This window comes from Onthophagus taurus, chromosome 8, assembly GCF_036711975.1.
Source record: "Onthophagus taurus isolate NC chromosome 8, IU_Otau_3.0, whole genome shotgun sequence".
NCBI classification, from domain to species: Eukaryota; Metazoa; Arthropoda; class Insecta; order Coleoptera; family Scarabaeidae; genus Onthophagus; species Onthophagus taurus.
The window spans coordinates 19,578,885-19,597,660 of record NC_091973.1 but is presented as its reverse complement, the minus strand read 5'-3'; the positions used below and the strand labels follow the sequence as shown (position 1 = coordinate 19,597,660).

Genomic DNA, 18,776 nt, shown 5'->3' with positions numbered 1-18,776 from the left:
CAGATTCTAACTCATCTTTTTCTTCTGCAATACTTTCATCTTCTATGTTGGTCTCTTCAGTTACTTCTTCCCCCACTGAATCTGTATTTTCTTCTTTGTTATTTTGTATTTCTATCTTTACCTCTTCCTTTAGGTTTTCCATTATTGTAACATCTCTAGATACAGCTATTTTTTCAGTCTCTGGATCATATAATCTATATCCTTTTGTGGTTTCACTGAATCCTACAAGAATCATTTTCTTCGATTTTTTATCCCATTTCAATCTATTTACTTTTGGAACGTGTACCATGACCTGGCTTCCAAATATTCTCAAGTTTTCAAGGTTAGGTTTTTCACCGTACCATACTTCATAAGGTGTCTTTGAATTTAAACCTGTAACGGTAGATCTGTTTCTTAAATATACTGCCGTATTTGTTGCTTCTGCCCAAAACCTCTTTTCTAACTCTGCATCGAACAATAAACAACGAGCCTTTTCGATAATTGTTCTATTTAAACGTTCTGCTGAACCGTTCTGTTCGGGCGTGTAAGGATTTGTTTTTTGATGTACAATACCGCATTCTTTCAGATAATTTTCAAATACTAAATTACAAAATTCACCACCGTTATCACTTCTCATTGTTTTTAATTTTTTATTTAATTGATTTTCTGCCAAAGTTTTAAATTCTTTAAAATTATCATAAACTTGATCTTTACTTTTCAAAAAATAAACAAAAGCCATTTTACTAAAATCATCTAAGATTATTAAAAAATATCTTGCTCCACCCAACGATTTTTGTTCCAGGGACCACAGACATCAACATGTACGAGTTCTAGTAAATCGTCAGCACGAGAACCTTTCTTTTGAAATTACAATCTCGTTTGCTTACCTTCGTTACATATTATGCAGCTTTGTTTATCAATATCAATCTTTCCTTTGAATTCCAGACCATTTACAGCTCCTTCAGACATCAGTTTCAGATCTTTTTTATTTATGTGACCTAATCTCCGATGCCACGTTTCTACTGATACTGTCTGCCCCGCAGCCAAAACACAGTCTATATTTACACAAGTTTCTAATTTATACATGTTGTCCACCACTTTGGCAATTGCAATCAGTTCGCCATTTTTATTGATTATCTGACAACCATTTTTCTCAAATTTAACAGTATTTCCGTTTTCAATTAATCTACTTACTGATAAAAGATTAGTAACTACTTGCGGTACGTATAATACATTTTTAATTGTTACGTTAAACGTTTTATCATTTACCATCGTACTTATGTCTACGTCACCTGTGCTTTCAACTTTTAATTTGGACTTATCAGCTACAATTATTTCTTTGGGTTGCTCACACCGTCTTATATTCCTCATCCACATTATATTTGAGGTTATATGGACATTCGCTCCCGAATCGAGGTACCAACCTTCTTTGTCGAACGCTTGTCCGCCCAAAAAAACTACACTAAATACGTTTGTACTTTCATTTTCTTTTGTTTGACCATCTGAACATTTATTTTTATAGTGACCAAGTCATTTACATCGATAACTTCTTATTTCTTTCTTTGACGTTTTATTGTCATTATCTGTTTTACCTACTTTACTACCAACCTTATTTTGGTTTTCACCAGATCTTCGAGTCCACTTTGTTTTGGCGGCAAACGCGTTAATTCCACAATTTGCATCCGCCATATCCAACAATTTGGAGTTTATTGCGTCAGCCGTTATTTTTATCCCACTATGTTCTATAGCCATGATCATCGGCATAAATCTTTTCGGCAAACCAGCCAAAAGCAATGATCCGATCCATTCCTCCGTTATAGCAAAACCGGTGTTTTTTAATCTTTGAGACGTTTCAATTATATGACCAACGTACGATTCCATACTTGTTGCATCATCCAATCTTGTTGAAATTAACGATCTCAATAAACTGATTTTTCTGGAAAATCCGGTATCCGCATATAGATTCTGGAGTTTATTCCACAGCTGTTCAGCCGTTTTCGTCTCTTTAATATGGATATAGAGCGAAGAATCAATTGTTAGAATCAGCTTAGCTCGTGCTTGGCTTACTTTATTCTCATCTGCTTCTTTTCCAACAATACTTTTCTCTAAACCATCCAACATTAAGAAATTTTCTGCGGCAAAAGACCATTCTTCGTAGTTTTCTCGTCCCTTTAGTTTCGGAACGCTTGTTAAATAACTATTAGCCATAATGCGCTCAGTACTTGTGATATCACTTTACTTAAACTTAAATTAACTGGTTAAATCAAGGTACGTTACACTGGGTGTGGCTGGGCCCATAACCTATTAAGCGAGGAGTAAAATGAAACAACCTTTCTCCGAGCGTTCAGCATTACAACTAACTTAAACTTTTATTTCCAAGTTGAAACACAGTTACATAGGTGGCGCTAACAGACTTTTATTGATATACATATTATAATAATTTTAACAATTTCTGTAATCTGTAATAATTTTGTATTTGTTGTATTGACGGTTAAAATTTATAATATTTTTGCATTTTATGTACAATTCCTCACACGATTTTTACCCTGGAATTTGATTTCATTTTGAAAATGTTTTCTTTGAAACGTTTTTTAATGCTGCGTCCAGTCTGACCAATATAAATTTTATCGCAATCAGGACATTTGATTTCATAAATACCACTCAACTCCTCTTTGTTAAATTGATGTTTATTATTAAAAAGGTGTTTATGAATTTTGTTTTGAGAGACAAAGGCAGAGGCAAGGCCAAATTTCAACAAATTTTGTTTAACGGGGTTAACAATAGATGGGTGGTAAGGTAAGGCAATATATTTGGTTTTGGACTTAGTGTGAGGATAGATTAATTTAGTGATTTGTGAGTTGTGCACTTTATAGTAAATGTTTTGTAAATCTTTTATAGAAAAACCATTATTGAGTCCTATTTTTACAATCTTTTTTATTTCAAGGCTGAGGTTATCATTATTTAAAGCAACGTTATAAATTCTATTGAAAAAGAAGCGAAAACTGGCAAATTTATGTTGATCACAAGAATAGGAACTTTTTGGTATAATACAATCTGTGGTAGTGGGTTTTCTAAAGATATTGAAGTTGATAATATTTTCTTTAATGTTTCTAGTTAACTCTAAATCTAGGAAATTTATTTTGTAATTGTTTTCTTTTTCGAGGGTGAATTCTAAATTGCAAATGCTGTTTATCAGATTGAAAAGACCACCAAGTTTAGCATGACTTTCTTCATAGACAACAAGGATATCAACTACGTATCTGGCATAGAAAGCAATATCCTTATTGAAAAAATGATTTTTATCTGAAAATAGTTCTTTTTCAAATTCATTAACATAGATATCTGATAGAATGCCCGAAATAGGTGAGCCCATAGGCAAACCGTCCTTCATTTTGTAAAATCTATTATTAAAGGTAAAAAAGTTCTGACTACATACAATCTCCAAAAGACCAATGAAACTATTAATTTCTAATATGTTTAATTTATTAATATCTTGTGAACTGATCAAGTATTTTTTGATGATAGATAATGTTTTATCGATTGGAACGTTAGAGTATAAATTTTTTATGTCGAAAGAAATTAGTTTACTAAGGTTTTTAATTCTGAAGGTCTTTAGTTTATTTATTAGATCAGTAGAATTTTTGATTGTGTGTGTGAAGTTGTTGTGAAAAAGTTTATAAAGGAAGTTTTGAATTAGTTTTGAAATTTTATTGGTTGGAGTGTTATGATTACTAATAATTGGTCTTATGCTTTTTTCAGGTTTATGCAATTTAATTAGACTTTTCAAAGAAGGAATGAGTGGGTTCATTTCTAGAGCGTTATATGAATTAATGTTGAATTTAGACAAAAAAGTTGAATTTTCTCTTAAGTATTTTCTAAGTTTGTTACTAAAAGCATTGGTGGGATTATTTTTGATTTCGATGATGCTGTTGTCCATGAAGAAGTCTAGAGTTTTATCAATGTAAGTCATTTTATCTAAAATGACCGTGCCCGCGCCCTTGTCTCCTACTGTTAAAATTAAATTGCTGTTTTCAACTTTTTCTTTAAATTTTTTGATATGATTAAGGTTTACATTAAGGTTGAATGGTTTACATTTAAAGAATTAGGAGTTTTATATACATCTCCAATCAATTGATGGTTTTCAGAAAAAATTTGTTTCATTTATTTCAAGTTACGCCATTCTTCCAGCCCACCGTTGTATTTCAAAATTAAAATCAATAAAGAACGATAAAAAATATTTTTAATTAATTTTATAAGTTACAGCTGTTTCGCACGTAGAACGTTCTTCTTCCGGCACGACGTCAATTAGTAAACGACGAAGACGTATGCATTAGTATCACATCCTGTCACACGTTGTCAATGTGAAGTCCGTCAGTTTTCAAAAAAACCCTTTCTTGACCGGTGTTGCTTCATGACTCCCACTGTAGACAAATATTGTTTTTATTGACAAAAATATCGGGATAAGCAGCCGGTGTGGTAGATGAGAGAATAAACCTGCTTTAATCTGTCCTAAGCTTTCGTTATTTATTTATAACTTCATCAGAGGATAACTACAAGTAAGGTAATCAGACATGATTCAAGCGCAACCGCGTGTTACTCACAATTAGAGGTTATGTTGTGACGTGAAACATAAGTTCATTCGATTTTTTAACCACAAGATCTTAACAGAGACACGTTGGAGATGGAACGAAATCGGCGAGACCTATCAATCTCGAGTCACCCGTTTATTACGAGTGCGGGACAAATAAAACACTAACAACTGTACAACGTAAACTAAAAACGTCTAATAAATTGCGTGCGAAGGCTGGGGACGCCACAACATGGCCGCCAATAGAGCTGCCAATCGACCTCGGTAAGTAAAGCAGGAAACTGGGAACCAGAGGTAGGAAACGTCACTAATTTTAACTTTAATTACGGGACAGGAACCAAGGCTAACAAACCCCAAAACTAATTATTAGTAACCTCATCTGAAGTTATCGACATCAATAACGGCCAAAGGGCCGGCACCAAGGTTGTGAGGACCGTTGAGGTAACCACTACGGTGAAAAGAAGTGTATTTCTGAGGACAGACCACCATCGGTTCCATCCAGTAGTGACAAAAGGTTTCTTCGAGTTGTTCCTGATATGGCTCGGTAGAATTCCAGCTCTTCTGCTTCGGTGGAGGAAGTGTTTGGGATTGTTGAGGTTCGCCAACTTGATGTTGAGTGTCGAACGTGTTGGAAATTCTATGAAGCTTCTGATTCTTTTAATTTGGTTGATACAACTAAGGAACGGGAGGATGACTTCAATAGTCGGGGTTGCACTTCTGTAGTTGGGGTGACACCAATAGTCACGGTTACTTCCGTAGTTGGGTTGACTCCAATAGTCAGGGTGAGATTGCACGGCTGTCTTCTTGGTTCCGGAAACTGCTTTCAACACGTTTGGTGTAGGACGAATGTTGTATCCTACTTGTTGAATAGGTTTGAGAAGAATAAAAAGACGGAGAGTTTCGTTATCTACGTGTTTACTCTTTCCTAACACATTACAATCAAAAACATCCATTGTCCATTATCTGTAGCAAAAGCAGTGTACGGTCGTGATTTTGGATCTAGTTCGACCTGATAGTAACCCTGTGACAAATCTAAGTGAGAAAAGTATATCACTCATTACAATGAATGTAAGATATCACCTATACATGGTAACGGAAACATATCATCTGTCTGTTTAAAAGCCTATAATCAATTACTTTTACTTACATACGTTACTTTTTTTTCCATTTAAATCCGGTTGTTTAGACACAATTAATAATCATTAATATTATTCGTTTCCATCTTGGTGATTGAATTAAATAAAAACAACAATGTTTGTTGAGATGGATAATTTTATTTTTATTTTTCGGCTCTACCGCCTTCGACTACCGTTTGTAGTCATCTTCAGGAGAAATTAGTCACTTCAATTATACTTCGAATATTCTAAATCTAGATTTTTTGCTCAAACTTTGTCTATAGACAATTTTTTTTCTTTATATATTTAGTAATTTATCAATTCTATTCACTGAAAACTCAGTTCCAAAAAAAGCACACACATTATAATTTGATAATTTATCTATTTTTGGCGGAAAATTTTTGATATTCACGGCGTTCAATTCGTAAGCAAGCAGTTGCGGTTGATACTTTGTAGAGAGTGCAATTTCTGAGCAAGTTGTGATTGTTGCGATTTTTTGTTGTTGGGCTTCCTCAAGAGTAAAGTATACACTACTCGATCAAGAACTCTAGATGAGTTAAAACATAGAATCCAGGATTAATTTCACAGTGTACTAGCTGAGAGCTGAGATGTTGCAGCGGTCAATGAGAAAATCAAAATCATGAAGAATCTCAACAGCAGATTTCAAGAATGCATTCGTACAGGAGGACGACATCTACAGGACGTAATTTAAAAAAAATGATAAATTCCATTGTTTCTTAAATGACAAATTTTAAGGTTTCAATTACTATGAATAAAATATTTTTCTTCCATCACTCTTGGTATTATTGAATTGTTAAAAAGTTCCCTTTTTTTGTGTCACTCTGTAGTAATAAATATGACTGTTGTAATTTGACTTTGCGGCCAATTTACCTACAGGATACTTCCGATTTTTGTGGTAAATAACATTCAATTATAAACTTCATTTCAGCTAATCTATTGATCACTACAGATGTAGAACTGTCAACAACTATATTTGAAACCGAAATGAAATCTAAAGAGATGATTATTTGTACACTTGATGAACGACTAACTGAAGCGAAAGAAGATGCCAAGGTCAAGATAGATTTCTATTTATTTATGAAAGCACAAGGTTTAGAATTAGATCTCCTTAATAGTATATTAAATAAATTCTTCACTCCAGCTCAAATAAAATGTATGAAGTCAGAGAAAAAGCCCTATACCATCTAGGGTCTAGGGCACTAACAACACGCTGCACTAATGGGATTAGGGTCAAAATTTTCAACGTACAATATTCTCACTTTACTAGGGCGTAGCGGATATAACGTATTATAGGGTGTTGAATGAAAGGCTTTCTACTTATGTAGGTACACTTAACTTTATTTGCCTCTATCAACAATGAACAATACACTCGATGTTACAATTCCATTTTCTCCCTCTACAAATGTGATTTCGTGTTTTTTATGGTCTCGCGGCGATCCCTTCCAGACGATCCTTCAGCCAATTGGAGCGTTCCGCGCTTGAGCGTCGATGACCGCTGTATACTTTGCGACACTCCTCCAACTTAGAAAAACATCGACCACGATGTTTGGACAAAAATTTGGCCTCTGGATTAGCTGTAGGATATCCTTGCGGTTCCTCACGATGCCATGTACCGAAAACAAGAAAAAATACATAAAAGCAGTAATGTGCACTGTTGTGTTCGTCAGTGGGAGGGTCCCAAATAGAACAATAACATAATAATGCATGTTTTTTCTTGTTGTCTACAATCCCGTTTGCCGCCAAGAAATACCCGATTCGTTCTTCGTAGGCATCCCAACTAGCCGAATCATTTACGTTGAACGACTCTATTTTCCCTAGAATCGCCATTGTCATTGACTTTTAATCCTCGTCGCCAAAATGTTGTGTTCGTCAGTGGGAGGGTCCCAAATAGAACAATAACGTTTAGTTTAACAACTTTAACACATTTATTATTACAACACAAATCGTTACATCTAATTTACTTTGTATTACATTTGCTGTTAACCTTGAGCGAGCGTTACAATGCAGCGGACCCAACGGTACTGGTTGGCGCGCTCGAAACGTAGCGAGCACGTTTTCTTTTGGTCATGAGCATACATGACACTCCTCCCTCCTGGATTTCTCGAACATTACAAACGTAATCTTCTAAATACTGAGGTTTCTTTCGTTCTCTTGTTGCTCTCTCTCTGGTTGTCTCTTGGGCCTCTGTTGCTTCTGGTAGACTGGATTCAACGTTCTCTGATTACTGATCTTGGCCATTCGTATTGTTTGCAGATGACTCTTCCACTCGTCCACGTAGTTGATCTGTGTGTCGCCTGGCAATGTTTCCATCCGGCAATTCCACTCCGTAGCTTACTGGACCAGTTTTCTCTGAAATTGAAGCTGGTATCAATTTCGGACCTGGAACATAAGATCTAGCATATATTAAATCATCTGTTGCAAAAGTTCTCGGAGTTTTGCTATCCCTCTTCGACTCTTCTTTTGCTCTCATTGATCGGGAGAAATCGGGTTTTACTTTATCCAACAATGTTGTCAATCTTCGTCCCATCAATATCTCTGCGGGTGACTTTTCAGTTGTACTATGAGGTATACAATGTTGTGGTAGTAGATATCTTGCCAATGTTTTGTGAATATCTTCGTTATTCATCTTCTTCAACATCGAAATTAACCAAACCCAAAAATGCCTGCAATTCTGTTTTGTTAGTGGTGTGTTCTGTATTGAACGCATTTTATCTTCTGTAGGGCTAATTCCTTTTTCTGTTATTTGAAATCCCAGATAGTTAATTTTTTCTTATTTGAATGTACATTTTTCTTTTCTTACATGAAGTCCGTCTTCTTTGAAACGTCGTAACACTTCTCTGACCTTCATCTGTAGATCTTCATCTGACTTTCCAACACATAATATGTCGTCGTAATAAGGTAACACTCCGAACGTGTGTCAATAAATCTCTGAAAGATCTGTGTGGCCACAGAAACTCCAAATTGCAATCGGTTACATTTGAACGCTCCTCTGTGAGTAATAATGGTTTGTGCTTCGGCGGCCTCGTCGTCCACAGTCAGTTGCAAATATGCTTGGGCCATATCAATTTTTGCAAATACCTTGCCACCTGCTAACGTTGCTAGAATGCTTTGAACGAATGGTACTGGGTACGTGTCGGTACGTAAAGTTTTGTTTAATGTCACCGATAATCGCCGCACAACCTAATTTCTCCGTTACTTTTTATGACACTTACGACTGGCGTTCCCCACCTTGGGTGTCACGTAATAATCTGTTTAATTCATCATCGATTTTCCCTTTTAACGCGAAAGGTATCATGCGCACTTTCATCATTATCGGTTTTACGTTTGGATCAATATCGAATGATACTGGCCTACCTCGGTATGTTCCTACCTTTTCTTCAAATACTTCTGGATATTCGTGGGCGTTGTATTGCTAACTATGTAATTGTCTATTCCTGTTACGGAAATTCCCAATGAATCGAACCAATTTCTACCCACTAGACTGGATCGATCGTTTTTTAGAATAATGATTGGTAAATTCATTTTTTTATTTTTATAATCTACGGAGATTGTGCATTCTCCCAATGTATCAACTACTTTATCTTGATAATCCTTCAAAATTACCTTCGGTGGACTTAACTCTGGTAGTTTGTCTCCGAAAATGTCATGAAAAGTTTTCTTCCCAATAGTGCTTGCTCCTGCTCCTGAGTCTACTTCCATTGGCAAGCAGTAACCGTTGATTTTGACAACAATAATTACCTTGTCAGGAATTCGGTTGCAATTAATTTTGTTTATTGGTGTTCTGTACCCTTGTTCTTTCTCCTCCTCCTCTTCTGTGTTGTCTATCGTCTTCGTTTCTGCTTGTCTTGGTTCCCGTTCGTTTCTTTTTTAAAAAACAAGCCTTTTCTGTGTCCTTGCTTCTTGCAGTATTTAAAAGTTAATGTTGCTATGGTGATAACCATACATACTGTGGCTATGAGGTATTAGCCAACATAATAATAAAATTATAAAATTAACTTTTGGCAGACTTTTTATTTTGCGTCTGTTATGTTTTGCTTCAAAAACAATTGTGTGCAAATATAAAAATAATAATAAATGAAATACAATTTTATGTTTTTAAATGGAGCTGCTGCCACAGCACGCTACATCCACTTCCCCTCCTATAAAGAAAGAACAGAAAGAGGGATAACATTTAGTCAAAAATTTGAATTAAAATTTAAAATGTACTTTTTTAGTTTTATTAATTATTAAATTGTTGACTTCAGGAGAAACGTTTTCGTTCAGAAAGAAAGCCGGTTTCAGCAAATCGAGGCTTACATTTATTTCTTTACTGTCTTTCAATACAACGAAAAATTTTGAAAGTCTCTTCAACTCTCTGAAGGGACCTTCGTACCTAGGAGACAACGTAGGTTTAATTCCAGTAATTTTAACAAATACAAAGTTTGACCTGAATAATTCTTTGTGAACAAAAGGTTTTTGGCTGGAATGTATGGTTGACTGAACTGGTTTAATGTCAGCAAAAGATGATTTTAAACGTGATAATAATGGTTCAGTTTCAATTGATGGTTCGGTAGGTAAGAAAAATTCTCCTGGTAATCTGAGTTGCTGACCACAAACCAATTCAGCGGATGAGCAACCTAAATCCTCCTTTAGGAATGACCTGAGACCTAGGAGAATCAAAGGCAAGTCATTGTTCCATCTAGTAGAATTACCTCTAGCAATAATCGCTGATTTCAAAGTACGGTGAAATCGTTCAATCATACCGTTACTTTGTGGGTGATAAGCAGATGTGTGTATTTGATGAGTACCTAAAAATAATTGGAATTTTGAAAATAATAGTGATTCGAATTGTCGTCCTTGATCGTGAGTGATCATGGTAGGAATACCGAAACGGCTGAAGTAATGCCTGAAAAGAGTATCTGCAATAGAGGAAAAGCCTCTGGCCACCGTGTGAAACGCTCAACGACTGTGAGCAGATAAGTACATCCAAGAGATGGAACAAGTGGGCCAACCAAATCAATGTGAATGCGTTCAAATCGAACTTTTGGAACTTTGATTTTGAGAATTGGCGATTTTGTATGCTTTTGTATCTTAACTTTCTGGCATTGTAAACATGATTTTGTCCAAATACGAATTTGTTTCGACATATGAGGCCAAAAGAATTTTGTTTTTATTAAATGAATGGTTGCTCGAATGCCAGGGTGAGATAAACCATGAAATTTTTGTATAACTATTTCACTAAATTGCTGCGGAATGGAGATTCGCGGAGATTTCGTTGATATTTCACACCATAATTTGATATCAGGTAGCGTTGTGGGTTGTAGCAATAACTGATAGGGTGTTGTAGTGTGAGTGTGAGAAAATTGTTTATGTAGTAGGTTCGACAATTCGATATCTGTGACTTGAGCTTTGTAAAGTGTAAGTGTGTCGGGGTACTGAGAATTTAGGGATTCAATATTTGTCCTGGACAAAGCGTCTGCAACAATATTGGAATTTCCCTTAATGTATCTCACATCGGATGTATATTGTGTTATGTAATTTAGGTACCTGGTTTGTCGTGGTGTTTTTTCTGTTGATGAAAATATTGCCGTAGTTATAGGTTTGTGATCGGTGAAAACTGTAAAATTGTTTCCATGTAGGAAATGATTAAAAAATTTTATGGCAGAATATATTGCCAATAGCTCTCTATCGAACGTTGAATATTTAACTTGACTTGGAGAAAGTTTATGTGAATAAAATGCTAATGGTTGCGGTGTTTCATCAATAATTTGGCTCAGAACTGCTCCTATACCTGTATTAGAAGCGTCTGTGGTAAGTGACAGCGAAGCGTGAGGAGATGGATGAGCTAGAACGGTAGATTTCGTTAGAAGATCTTTAGCTGTTGCGAAGGAAATTTCATGTTCATCTGACCAAGATGTTATTAATTTTTGTTTAATTGAATAAAGCGATGATGAAAGATTATGAAGGGGTGATAAATACATATTAGAAATGTTCGGTAAAAATCTATGATAAAAATTAATTATGCCCAAAAATCTTTGTAGTTCCTTCAATGTTTTTGGTTTGGGAAATTTTGAAATAGCATCAATCCTAGACTTAGAAGGTTGAATACCATCGCTAGTGATATGATGGCTAAGAAAATCAATGGAAGTAACTCCAAAAACACATTTAGATGGTTGGATGTTGATATTGAATGTACTTAACCGTTCAAATAACTTCTCGAGATGTACATAATGTTCTTCTTCGTTATGACTTGCAATGAGAATGTCATCTAAATAAACGAATAAGAAGTTGAGACCCGAAAGAACTTCATTTATGAATCTCTGAAAGGTCTGAGCAGCATTACGGAGGCCAAAGGGCATACGAGTAAACTCGAAAAGACCAAAAGGAGTAGTGATAGTTGTCTTGGGAATGTCTTCTTCTTCCACCGGAATTTGATGATATGCCCTTACTAAATCCACTTTTGAAAAAATTTTGCATCCATTCAAATGTAAGTTGAAATCCTGAATATGTGGAAGGGGATATCTCCACATGGTCTCCAATTATTGGAATCCTTTTTGGGGACCATGTGTAGAGGCGATGCTGTTGAAGAAGAAGAGGGTCGACATATTCCCATGGCTACCATCTGATCAAATTCCCTTTTGGCTATTGCGTGTTTATGTACATCTAAACGTTGAGGACGACAAAACGGTAAATGCGAATTAGTTATAATTTTGTGTGTTGTCTGATGTTTAACTGGTGAAGAAAAATCCGGTGTAGAGGTTAGTGATGGGAATGATTTTAAAAGAGTTGTATATATGGATTCGAAAGAAAAAAGTTTTGGTGTTGGTTCATTTGTTTTGATACTGGTACCAATTGAGTATAATTCTGTTTTTGAATCAATTAATCGTTTGTTTTTAACATCAACCAAGATACCGAATTTATGAAGAAAGTCTGCGCCAATGATTGGTTTATTAACGTTCGCAATGGTGAAGACGAATGGAAAATTTCGTCTTAAATTCAGCGAAACCGTGAGTAATTTTTTTCCATAAGTGTTAATTTTAGTACCATTGGCTGCAGAAAGGCTTGATTCGGTGTCTTGGTTGTGTTTGGGAAAAAGTTTAAATGGTAAAACCGAAATATCGGCGCCAGTATCAATTAAAAAATTTTGATTATTTTGATTATCAAATATAAAAAGTCTTGTATTAAATGAATTTGCCAAAAGTTGAGGTTGACTATCAGTCTTAATTTTGAATTTAGAAAACATTTCTTCTTTTTTCCTTCGAATCTTTACGGGTTTTTTGAATTATTGGTGGTGGTTCTATCTGCAAATACGGAATAAAAACTGCATGTGGCACCATCGCATTTCGTTGCATTTTTACCAAAATTACGATGATACCAACATACGTGATTCAAATTAGTTGAATTGGAATTACTTCTTGATCGAACTTTATGAGAACGATATCTCTCACGAGAGGTATGACGCTGGTGGCAATTACAATAATTTGACGTAGTTGAAGGTGTATTGCTTTGAAACTGTGCAGATAAAGAATTTATCTAGCTCTCTAAACGTTTCGTTACGCAGTCCTGTTGTTGTTGTTGTTGGGCAACTGATTTTAATAATGTTTGGCAAGTTACTGTCAAATTTTGAATTGCCGTCAAAAGCTCGGCATGTCGCGGTGTCGTTCGTGTTGTAGTGTTGTTGTCACGGGTGTAGTTGTAGGTGTGGTGAAAAGTGTTGTGTTGTGAGTCGGAAAATGAGGAAGAAAGTGTGGGGGAATTTAACGTCTCCCAAACTTTGTCGGCGACAGATAGAAGGTCTGTTACTTCCTCCTTTCCAGATGTGAGAAGCGCGACTGATACCGCTTGAGGTAAGCGTCTTTTCCAAAGTTTCAGAAGCAATTCGTTGCTTACTACTTGGGAACCTGCGACGGTACTTGACATAGCCCTATAAAACTCCGACGGACGCTGATCTCCCATTTGAGTCCCAGAAAGAATATCATCGAGCCTTTTTTCTTCGCTCAGTGATAATCTTTCTATCAGAGCGTTTTTAAGGGAAGAGTAAGGAGTTGTATCTGAAGGAGATTGAATTAAATCAACTACGGTTGTAATAATATCAGTTGGTAAATTCGCGAGAATATAATTGAATTTTGTTTTCTCGCTTTTAATTTTTGACAGTGTAAACTGGGCCTCTATTTGCCGAAACCACAAATCAGGATTGGAGGACCAAAATGGTAGAAATTTAATGGCAGTGACATTTTGAAGGTCGTCAGTCATCGAGTTGTCACCGTTATCTGTGGTCGCCATATTGAAACAAAATTTAAATTTTTATTAAGAAACTCTATTTACGATTGAAAAATTTAATAAAAACTTTTAAAAAATGATAAAATTTTGTTTATTTTTATTGTATGATTTTGAAATATGTCATTGTATGACATAAATTTATAACGGATTTAATTCAATAATTTGGATGATAAAAATAAAATTTCTAATTTCCTCTTTCTGTTATTCTAAATAGGCGAATAAGTGAAAGTACTTACAGCGCTGTAGCGCAGTCTGATTAGACGACGGTAACGTTTAGTCGGTTATAGAGTGCGAGGGACGTCGGGGCGTATGTTCGCTGGAGCTCAATCGGTTGAATGGATTCTTCTTAATTCTTGAATTGGTGATTCTTGAATTTTTCAGTTGAATCTCATTTGCCGGGCTGGTTTAGTCGGGTTGAAGGGATAATTTTCAGGTTGTGAGTTGGTTTAATCGGACTGGGGGAAGAATCTACCAGGTTGCGAGTTGCTTTGATCGGGGTCACCAAATGTGGCTATGAGGTATTAGCCAACATAATAATAAAATTATAAAATTAACTTTTGGCAGACTTTTTATTTTGCGTCTGTTATGTTTTGCTTCAAAATCAATTGTGTGCAAATATGCACACAATTGATAGAGTGCTATAGAGTGCTGCTGCCACAGCACGCTACACATACCATATACCATATGATGGAATATAATGTATCAATTTTTTTGTTCTTTCTAAAACTATTGTATGTATTTAAAACTTAATGTTGTTATGGTGATAACCATACCATGAGGAAAGCATTGTTTCCAATTATTGCCAAAGTTTGTAGCAAGTACACACACACACATACTCTACACTTTCATTGCGGTTTCTGGGTATAACCCTTTACCACACTCCGTCTCACACATCTTTCGCAACGGCTCACTTGGCCTTCCCGAAAGAAGTGAGCATCCCTGCCGCGTGGAGGCGGAGCCCCTACTATCTTACGCAAACCAACACCAACGCAGGACAACATTAAGTACAAAAGTTTAAACAATACCGTATTTACACTTACTCAAATCTTCTTTCCAGGTTCCAGACGGCTTAGGACATCGCAGACCAACCACGGAATGGTAAGTATTTATTCAATACTTAGTCTAACCAACCTCACATTGTTTCAGGACTCGGCGCGAGACCCATCGTGCGGCCCCACGGGTACACGTGGCCCCATCCACCAAGCCTCGCTCATCTCGGGGTGTTTATAACCTTCCTGGAACATACAAGGCTCGCAAAGTAGGCTTCCCACAACAGTGTCTGGCCGTTCCATAGCAAAGTGCGCTGGGACGGAGGACGATAAACATCCCCGGAGTCCGACCACGACGCCTCAACCCGAAACCTTCAAGAGAGAGCAGAACCAAGCCAACAAGTTTAAGCCTGAGTACATATAACGAAAGATAAATAACACAATGTAAATAACTCTGTACAATGATAACATGTAAACAAATTTTTAATATCAAAACCAGAACTTGTAAATAATTCTCTGCATCACAACACAGCACACGTATATCACAGATTTCTTTAAACGAAGATTGTAAATATCATAGACTTTCTTCCTTAACGAAGGGTGTAAATATCACAGATAACTTCTATAATTAAAACAGAACGTACAACAAAGCATAAATAAATAATAAATAAATAAACTCTAAATAAATAAACAATTTACAAATAATAAACAAGTCAATAGCCTAATTACTCATAATTCATCAGGCTCTGATTTTCTTATTGAAAAAATAGCATCTGCATATTCCTTTAATTTTGCAAAGCGCTTACCCGTGGCAGTCAGATTACCCAGAGTGCTTCTATCTAATACACCAATATTTAAATCTCTTTTAATCGCGTTTCTTGCCTCATTATATTACTCGCACCCCAATAACATATGCTCCACCGTTTCTATCTGGCCACAAGTACATCTTACTGTATTTATTAAACCTAACTTATTCAATGTTTGTCTCACAGGCCCGCGACCAGTCAGTACAAACCCAATATTTAATCCTACCTGGAACCAGCTCGGAAGACCATCCATTACTCGGGATCTAAAAAGGTAAGTCACCCTCCCCTTATCGCTTTCATCCCACCTCTTTCGCCATACCCTAATAGCTCTTTTATTTATTTCTTTCTTTACCTTTTTCCTACTTTTATCATTTGTTATTCTCATACCCCTAATTCCAAGTACTTCACGTATCACCCCTTTACTGCCCCAGTACGTTATATACCTCGTAGCTATTACAATATCTACGGGCATAAACCCATTTAATACCTGCAAGGCATCGTTTGAAACTGTTCTGCATAACGGTGACATTGACAACAGCATGTATCTTTGAATTGATATTAACATTCTTCTAACTACACAATTTGCCCTCCCCACACCTGTACTCCGTAGAGTAGAATTCCCAGAAATAATCCGTCGTATATTGTCCCTAACGCTTTTCTGCCCAGACCAAACTGGACCCTCAGAATTCTACGCATCTGATTTATTATTACTCCCAACTTTTCTTTCAGGTATTTTAGGTGCGGTAAGTATGTCATCTTTTCGTCCATGATTATTCCCAAATATTTAACTTGACTTTTATTGACTGCCGTCACTCCATCTATCTTTACAATAGGCTTTCCTTGCATGCTTCCCTTTAGTAATATGGTATTTGTTTTTCCTGGCGCTATGTTCATTTTCTTATGTGTGACCCATTCATGAATTAATGTCATAATCTGTTTTGCTTTATTTTCCAGATCTCTTCGATTTTCCCCCTCAACCAAGACCATCAAGTCATCGGCGAATGCCACAGAGGTACAACCCGGAACCACAATCTCCAAGACCCCGTCAAATCCTTTTGTCATGGTTTTACTCTCTATGCCCACACTGGACTCAACGTACACAACTCGCTCTGAAAGGTAAGAACAAACTATGTTATATATATCCCAACTTACCCCAATTCTGCGCAAAATATCTAGGATTGCTTCCCACCACAAATTATAGAAGGCACCTTGTATATCAACCAATATACCCAGCACATACTTCGCTTTTGTATTTACAACTAAATTTTGAACGTGCAGCAAAGCGTCTATCGTACTTTTATTTCTCTTTAATTTCTCTAGATATTTGTCTTTAATCCTTCCCCAAATCAACTTTTCAAACACTTTACCCAATACAGGTACCAACGAAATCAAGCAGTATGACTTTGGATCAGATTTGTCTCTGCCTTTGTCTTTCAGTAACATTACTGCTTTAGCTTGTTTCCAGGAAGCTGGAAACGTTTTATTTTTCTTACAGCAATTGAAAGTTCCATCAACGCCCCAGGTTGTGTTGCCCACAATCGTTTCACATGCTCCGCCCTAATCTGATCATTACCCGGAGCTTTTCTATTCTTTAATTCTTTTATAGCCAATGCCACTTCCAGCCTGGAGAACGGCGGGTCTTCAACCCTGTTTTCATACGCTGGTCTCACATCTACCCCCGGAGCCGATATATATATACAGGGTGTATCTGAATGACGTGCCCAAACTTCAGGGGGTGATTCTTTAGGCAATTTTAAGGGTACTTTCTCATATAAACTATCAGCGATTTCGACTCCCTTGCGGAGCTACTTATTTTGTTTTTCCCGAAAACCATTAACACCAAGAAAATGTAATTTGGGAAATATGTTTAGCTTATAATAGGACATGTTTCGAGCCTATTTGTACTTTCAATCTTCCCTTCTAAGTTACAAAACATAACCACTCCCGTTCAATTTTTGTCTAGATCTTTTTTTAGGACGATGATAAATACATTGGAAATATTTTATTTAGATAGACGAAAATATTCTAAAACTTTTTTGCCTCTTTGATGTTCTTCGAAAAGTTAATAGTTTCTGAGAAAAAAATGGGAAAATGAAATTTGGGGAATACGTTTAACTCATAATAGAGCACGTTTTGACCTACTAAACATTTTTTAACATTTTTTCATTCAAAATTAATGCCAACTCTTGATCGACAACCCCGTTGTTTAACGGGCAGTGTTTGCTTTACTATTTTTTTTCTCAAAAATTAGTCGTTTTTGGAAAAATTTCAGAGAGACTAAAAAGTTTTAGAATACTTTCATCTATCTATGTAAAATTTTTCTAATGTATTTATCATCTGCATAAAAAAAATTTTCGCAAAATTGCAAAGGGGGTAGTTACGTTTAGTAGTTTAGAAGGGTAGGTTGAAAGTACAAATGGGTCAAAACGTGCCCTATTATGAGTTGAACATATTCCCCAAATATCATTTTCCTAGCGTTTATGGTTTTTGAGAAAACAAAATTAAACCAAAATTTTCCGCCATTTTTGAAGGGGTGTAGCTCCTTAGGGAAGCCGAAGTCGCCCATGGTTCATATATCAAAGTACCCTTAAAATTCACTAAAGAATCACCCCTTGAAGTTTGTTGCAGTCATTCAGATACACCCTGTATATATATACTGTAGCAAAGACACACACCCAACACAAACTCTACACAACGTGCGGTACCAGGGCATAGCCCATAGCCGCTTCATACTCTCCTCTCATTTATACACGCCCTCTTAGCCTTCTCCCCAGGGGGAGAAGTTACTATCCCTGCCACGTGGAGGCGGGGCCCCACGCACCAGGAAACCACTGCCGACTCACCTGACTTTACATAACTAAGACCAACGCAGGACAACATTTAATTCACACCTTCCCGCCCATACTCACCCAGGATGACTCACCACCGCGCCGACGACCACTCCCGCGGCATCCGTCCCAGACCACGGCCAGACCCCCGGCCCGGCTCCCCGAACCGTCCCTCAAGAGCACAAACCTAC

At 36.5% G+C, this 18,776-nt stretch overlaps 1 protein-coding gene across 1 annotated transcript; it reads right to left on the bottom strand.

The window, feature by feature from the left end:
* Positions 1-7,924: 7,924 nt before the first annotated feature.
* LOC139431373 (uncharacterized) lies at positions 7,925-8,329 on the bottom strand. Its single transcript, XM_071199031.1, has one exon. The coding sequence runs from the start codon at positions 8,327-8,329 to the stop codon at positions 7,925-7,927; it is 405 nt and encodes a 134-aa protein (XP_071055132.1).
* Between the last annotated feature and the right edge of the window lie 10,447 nt (positions 8,330-18,776).

Coding starts and splice junctions, on each gene's coding strand:
- LOC139431373 (XM_071199031.1), bottom strand. CDS start 8,329: ATGAATAACGAAGATATTCACAAAACATTGGCAAGATATCTACTACCA.